This window comes from Pinus tabuliformis, chromosome J, assembly GCF_031772625.1.
Source record: "Pinus tabuliformis cultivar Carrire ecotype Pingquan chromosome J, CPIR1, whole genome shotgun sequence".
Taxonomy (NCBI): domain Eukaryota; kingdom Viridiplantae; phylum Streptophyta; class Pinopsida; order Pinales; family Pinaceae; genus Pinus; species Pinus tabuliformis.
Genome location: NC_142295.1, coordinates 554,596,353 through 554,604,266, shown reverse-complemented (window position 1 = coordinate 554,604,266; position 7,914 = coordinate 554,596,353). Strand labels below are relative to the sequence as shown.

The 7,914-nt window shown below is 29.6% G+C and overlaps 1 protein-coding gene across 2 annotated transcripts in view; it reads left to right on the top strand.

The window, feature by feature from the left end:
* The first annotated feature begins 6,056 nt into the window (after positions 1 to 6,056).
* LOC149228210 (mitochondrial ATP-independent inner membrane protease subunit 2-like) overlaps positions 6,057 to 7,914 on the top strand; it is a 124,500-nt gene continuing 122,642 nt past the window's right edge. Inside the window, exon 1 of one of the 2 annotated variants that reach the window (XM_089378102.1) lies at positions 6,057 to 6,425. In XM_089378102.1, the coding sequence (XP_089234228.1) occupies positions 6,354 to 6,425 (72 nt within the window). In that variant the 5' untranslated portion in view covers positions 6,057 to 6,353. The remainder of the gene's footprint in view (positions 6,426 to 7,914) is intronic. The other variant, XM_089378103.1, reaches the window with a different exon arrangement.

Genomic DNA, 7,914 nt, shown 5'->3' with positions numbered 1-7,914 from the left:
AATGATGGAACACACTAATTTTAATTGCAAAATTTGTTCAACCCCACCCACTTCTCCCCCCTCCTATCACCTATGTAAAGGACCCGCAATCACGTCAGTATGGCATCATTGGACAAAATAATGGCATAGCAGTGTCAGAGTTAGTGTTAGAGCACTGATCGACAGGATGACCACTCACAAAATTAGTTTTTTAAAAATTTAAAATGAATTGTTAGGCATTGACAAATACCCAAAATAAAATGCCCTCCACCAAGAGAATTAACTCTCATCAATGCTTGCTCAACCAATCAAACATTAAAAATGAGATTATAAAAAAATTAGAAAATTATTTTTCAATTTAACGGAAAATAAAAATACTAAGCATTTTCTCCAAACTTTTATTAAAATTGCAATAAACACAGAAAAACATTGAAAGTCAACATCACTTTAATGCAAGACAAATGCTATAATCCCTGAGCAAAGCACAAACTAATAAACTTTACATTTTCAAACCAATCTTTGATTTAAATTTTCTGTTTTTTCTTAAAATAATTTTATAACATTATTATCATAAAACTTCATTATAAAATTATTCAACCATCCTTACTTTAAAGAATAAAACTCTCTCCATCTAAAATAAATTTAAACATTTTGATAAATCATTGATAATAAAGATATTTCAAAACCCAAAGGAAATTAAAGAAGATATTGACATGCAATTTGATATCCGAGTCATGGAAAACATTGTGCCCTAAGTTAATGAACCCACAAGCCTAATTTAAAGTCAGTTGGAAATTTAAAATAATAATGAAATAAATGACAAAATCACGTGGAACTAATAATCTTTATTAGATAAATCTTTGAAATTAGTTCCACTTGCTAAGCAATGAAGAATTAGACGAAACACCTATTTGTTATGGGGATAGTGAGATGCACTAAGGTTTGTTTTATATGGTTAATGCTATCAAACTTAATTATATTGTAAAAATTAAATGATTTTAATTATTAAGAACATATAAATAATTATATTTGATACAAACAATGTGGGTTACATTATATTGAATATTATTCATATATATATATGAATATGAATATAAATATAATATTCACATTATATTAAATATTTATTATTAATCTGAATATGAATATTAATATAAATATAATATTCACATTATATTAAATATTTATTATTAATCTGAATATGAATATGAATATAAAATATTAATAGATTGTTTAATATTTTTGAGTATTTTATATAATTGTATTTAAAATATATTTATATTAATTGGCAAAAAATTTAATTAATAGAATATATATTAATCACAGTGATGTATAAATATTTATGTTATAATTTATTTTACTCAAGATTAAGTGGAAATGTTTTTTTAACTAAAATATTAGGTAACATATTTGATAAGATACTTATTCATTTTACAAAAATTTGATCAATTATGTTTGTATATTGAATTATGGTGATGAACAAACATAATAAGAGGATTAACTCAAGACAAATTCTTGGGTCTTTAACCAAAATAAGGCAAATTCTTGGGTCTTTAACCAAAATAAGATATTGACATATTCCAATAGTTAATTCATTGGTAAAAATTAAATCCATGAAGTTATAAGTAGAGTTGTAACTGACAATTATAAGAAGATTGAACTCGAGCAAAATGCTCCTTTGGTATGGGTCTTAAACCAAAATACCACATCGATGATGCATTGGATAAAGTACCTCTTTAATTGTAGAAGTTTAACCAATTGCATTGTATGTGCAATTATAGTAATGGATGACACTATGATAGGATTAAACTAAGACCAACGACAGGAGGATAAGCATTGGATAAAGTACCTCTTTAATTGTAGAAGTTTAACCAATTGCATTGTATGTGCAATTATAGTAATGGATGACACTATGATAGGATTAAACTAAGACCAACGACAGGAGGATATATGTCCTTAGCCAAAATACCAACCAAAACATTTTGCAAGGTGTTTATTTCATTAGTGGAAATTCAACCTATGGACATGTATATGAAGTTGTACACATATATTAAATAAAGAGATCAAACACAAGACCAACCAATTACCATTACTCATATGATTCTCAACCAAAATGTCTACCCACTTAATAAAATAAATTCATTAGTGGAAATTCAACCTATGGACCTGTATATGAAGTTGTACACTCATATTAAATAAAGAAATCAAATACAAGACCAACCAATTACCATTACTCATATGATTCTCAACCAAAATGTCTACCCACTTAATAAAATAAATTCAACCCATAAAATTACAACGATACACAAACATCATAACAATATCAAATTTTAACCAAAATAACAAACCAAGATGCTTTTACTATATTTTAGTTTAATTAGTTATAATTCAACAAATTGTAACACACATCATCTTAAAATGGATACAAGTTACATAACTTATAACTAAAGTAGCTTAGATCCATAACTCTGGATCCATCATATGCCAAGAGGAATTAAATCCATTGGAAATTAAGAAGGATTACATGTTTATATATAGAAAAAATTTGATCTTTAATTTTATTAAAACCTCAACAATACGTAATTAACCTCAACAATACATATAATTACGTACACATGGGTTTGACATTTTTCTTTAACATATTTTGTAATTTTATAATTTAATTTTCTAATCTAATATACAAAGCATTGGTTCTCTATATTACAAAACATTTTATTGTAAATATTAAGTTTATGAAATATCATGGTTACTAATATGAAGCATCATCATTTTTTTTGCAATTTTTTTCCTTTCTATTTAAGTGAGCCCAAATCACACAATATCAAAATCCTTTTGCCTTGGTATACTAGATTGAAAACCAAATCAAAGGTAAAAGGTAATGTCTATCCATATACTGTCCAGATACATTCCAAAAAAGATCTATTGACCAAGACTTCATTATGCAATACATTATGTCACAGTATTAAAAAATTCCAAGTGAAGTAAAACAAGCATAGATCCATCTTAAGGACAGATCTAACATGAGCCGAGAGGGATCAAATTTCTTCACGTGCAAACTTATATTAGAGTGCAAACTTATTTTAGATGCAAAAAACAATATGTAATTTTCATTGTTTAAATTGTATTTTTGAATGCTATATAGATTACATAACTTATACTTGTAAGTCAAAAAGATCTTTGTTGGCTTTTTACAAAAAAAAAAAATATACCTAAAAAAAGATTAAACTCTTAAATCTTATTAAAGAGTTTAGACTTATGTGATCCATACTTTGATTGTGAGAATAATTTAGGCAAAATCACATAGAGAATCATTTGTGGACACGTTTGGAACCAACTAGTGTGGTTCATCGTGAGGACAAGTTGAGGAACAAATCTGAGTGATCATCAGTTAAATAGTGCATGCAGGTCCTCCTACGACTATATTTGATCAGGCAACAGTTAAAAAGATTCTTAACGACTAGATTAGACCAGGGCCTAGGGGAAAGGGTCAAAGTTAGTTAAATTATTCAAATAATATTATAATTTCTAATCTTATGGTAAATCATAATTAAAGAGATTATAGTTTAATTTTTTATTATTAATTTCTTAAATAAATCTTATTAATCTAATAATAAACTAAATTTTATCTTATTTTATTTATTTATTTATTAGTTATTATTATTATTTTTTAATATTATCAATACCAATATTTTATATTAATATAAAATTTATATTAAACTAAATTTATATTAAATTATTATTATTAATAATAATATTATCTAACTTTAAGTTAATAGTAATATTATTATATTAACTTCATGTTAATAGTAATATTATTATATTAATTTCAAATTACTATTATTAATAATATTAGCTTAGGGTAAATTTTTTATTATAATATTATCAATAACAATATTTTTATATTAATATCAAATTAATATTAAATTATTATTATTAATAGTAACATTATTGTATTAACTTTAAGTTAATAGTAATATTATTATATTAACTTCAGTTTAATAGTAATATTAGTATAATAATTTCAAATTAATATTGTTAGTAACATTACCCTGGGGTAAATTTTGTAATATATGAATAATTTGAATAATATTACAACTGTGTTCGTGAATTTTACTCACAATCCACATTGTATAAGGTCTAATCATCTTACTCACATTTGTTTTTCCTTCAAATTACTTTACATGAAATTATATTAAGTCATATGGACAACTAATGAAACGTGCATAGCTTATTCTTTTTAATTTTTTTTTAATTTTTTTATTATAGTAGATATTGTTTTTCTATTCAAAGAATATTTTATTTTTATTTTTAAAAGAGACACATGTCAATTCCAAGTTGAGCACGAACATACTTACACATCATCTTCATACTGGACTGTAGAATGAGCCTCTCGGCTCAAAAACCATAAGTTAACAAGAACCATCAAGAAGACATGGAAATATCTGGATTGGAAACCAAAATGACAACAAAAGTTAATGCCTTTTATACCAAATGTCCATATACTAATAGGATACATATAAAAATATCTACAAACTTTCTTATGCAACATATTATGGGTGGTAAATTCCAAGTGAAGTAGAAAAACCACAAGTTAACTGAAATCATCAAGGAAAAAAGGTAGAAAAATGACTAGATTAACTAGACGTGCAAGATTTGGTTTATTACACAATTACTCCTTTTAGCTAATTCTTCCACCTCAAGATGGTATGAATCATTGTTATTTAAATTTATATGATAAAATATATTTTAAATTACAACCATTATATATATTTCAAAAATTAAATAAAATAAACTTATTAATTTTTTTTATTATATTTAATTCTTTAAACACACTACACATATAACAATATATTTTTATATATATATTTTTTTATGATGACGATGATGATGATGGTTAACTTCCGCTGAGACCAAACATTGGTCTATCGGACCTAAAGAAACAAATTATTTATTTTGATTTAAGATTTTATTCCTATGCTCAAAAAGCTTGGAGAGAAGCCTCCCGAGCTCACTATAATTTTGACATTGTAAAAGGCTAGGAAGGTCAGTGTTGTAACAAAGATTGTGAAACTGAGATCTAATGTGGTTGTGCAGGGCACTCTAAGAGGAAGTGGTTTTCATCCTCGATGTTCCTATTCTCACATATATGGCAGATCCTTTCCATCCATGGTGTTTTAGGAACTGCCCAACGACCTGTTTCACTATGGAGCTCATGAGAATTTGTTCTAATCTTTGCTATATTAATTTTCTTCTTTGAGCTAGTTAAAATAGAGAGATACTTTTGATCTTCTAGCGTGGGGTTGATGACCTTCTTATAATAACTTAATTTTCATTTAGCGCTAAATCTTTCTCACACCACATTTTTTCTTTGAACTTAGAAGTAACAATACCTTTAATGTTATTTATGTTTTGCAATGCATCATTCTCGTTGATCTCCCAATAGTCTAACCAGGCCCTTGTGTCTTTATGCCACCCCCGATTGAGCCTTAGGTGGTTTTGGCTGGAATTTAAAGCTAGCTTAGGAAGTCTCTATGTTATTGAGTTTGTGCTTGTACAACAAAAACCTAATCATAGTTAGGCTCTCAATAGGGAAATACCTCCTTCTATAAGGAGAAGAATAGGATATGGTGTATTACATTTAATTTTTAGATTATAAGTTATAAAACGCTTCTGGATTTGCTCAATCTTTCTCCATAATTTTTTGGAGATGCTGCAACCCCAAACCTCACAGCCATATAAAATAATAAAAGTGACTAAAGTTTCAAAGAAAAACTTCTTTTTATCCCACATTACAAGGTTTACTGGATTGAAATTAGCAAAATTAAAAATGAAATATATAACACCAAAATATATATGAAAAAATCATATACCAATAACTAACATTATCAGAAATAAGAAATGAAATAAGTGCCTACTTTTTAAAAATCTTATCGCAACAAAAAATTGTTTCTTGGAATTAAATCTCACTGTGATTCAAACCATTCGAGCTACCAAATCCATTTTTCCTTAACGAGCATTGATAAAATTGAAAGAATCCCAGATCACGTCTAACCATTCATTCATGTAAACCAAAGTCGAGAAGGCGGGGAGGGTCCTTTCGTGCAATTTTTATGGTTAACGTGGCAAGATGGCACGAGACAACGAGATCCCATACATACATAACTAATGTCCATTCGATACAAAAGCCCTCTACATGACTAATGGCCATTCAATTCAAAAGCCCTCTCCTGTCCGTCTGTAACAAACCCTTTCTCAGAATTTGAGTGCATCAACTCTAATCTTGTAATCGGTAGACCATCTGTAATTGGCTTTCATTTCCATTTTGGGGTTGCGATGCGTCCTTGAGGAGGAGGAGCACTGCCACAAGACAAGATATGGCTTCCCTCTCTACCTGGCTTCGCTATATTGTCCACAAGATAGAGTACTCGGTTTCCCTCAGCACGAAGGTTAGTTATTCTCTAAGTTGCCCTTAATTGATATATTCTTGGATTGTCTTCTTCACGATCAGGGGCATTCAGTTGCATTTCTATTTTGCTCTGCCCTTGCCTCGCCATCACCCGCATGTTCTTCTTTGGGTACTTTGTTAATGGAAATTATTCTATTATGTTGTTATTCTGTAAATTTTGCTGGGATAGTTGGCTTAGCCCACGCTTTATGATTGTATTGTTTGATCTGCGGGGAGCTATGAACCCAACTCGGCATTAACACGGTACGATACTCATTTTGATACGAAGAAAGGATTTGACCTTTGAATCTTTCCTTGCTGGCAAAGTCCTTAACAACTGATCATGGAGTAATCTTACCTATTAACCGCATAGATAAGCTGTCAAGGAATTTCCTTTGCAACCCCCCAAAAAATGTGTTTGGGATTGATGTTATTTATATTTAGCTACCCTTAAGCCAGAAGCGCTTACCCTAGCTGCAGATGAGTAAATATCATTTTTAGCCATGGTTATAGGTCCCATTATATTTTGTGATATTGTTTGCATACATGGCAAAAGAAATCCTTGTAGGCGTCGTTTTATTCTTTGATATTGTTTGGATATGCAGACACCAAAGCACCAACCCTTTAAGGGATCAAAATCATTGCATGCACTATAACAGGATCAAAATTTATTATTTGAGCCATGGAGACTGTAGTGAGCAATTAGACAAAGCAGACAACAAACAAGAGAGATTTTTGGCCGAATGAGCTCTTCTTATTTTAAGATTACGGTTTTCCAACAATTCTACATGGGCAGCTCAGGCATCCTTTTATTCAGTTTGGACATCACTCTCCTATACGGTCCGGTGAATCAATTTGGACCTATCGATTATTGTTTACTCTGTCCATGGCAGCTAGCGATGTCATACAGGTGGCCAATAATCAGTCCCGCGTTCGCTTCTTTGGCAACAAACCCATGGTCAAGGTCAGACCATGGGGTGCCATTTGTAACCAGGAGAAAAGTGGGGTCTCAGTCCGTTTAGACTAGGAGAAATTGATACGCTCTCCGAGGCCAATCCACATTTATTGTATATATTAATTTACTTCATACACTCATGACACGCAGTGTTAACAGGTTACTTTTTGATTTGATCACCTTATGATTGGATCCTCTCTTTGTAAAGTGTACATTATAAATACGGCAATCAAAGGAAACACAATTATACGTGCTTATTTGACCAAAAGCACTCTTAAATATCTCATTTCGTCTTCCTTTTAGATGCGGGCCTTTGACCTGTATCAATTGGTACAGAATAAAACACAATGAAACCACTGCTTCCTATCTGCATTACGATATACACACTATATTTCCATAAGATTTAAATATACACACCTATTGTAAAATGAACACACTATATTTCTTTAAGATTTAATGGTACAATTAGTGTCTACTGTTAAGGTGACCTCTGCAATCCCAAATGCACATGTATTCTTTCACTTGGAAGCAGATT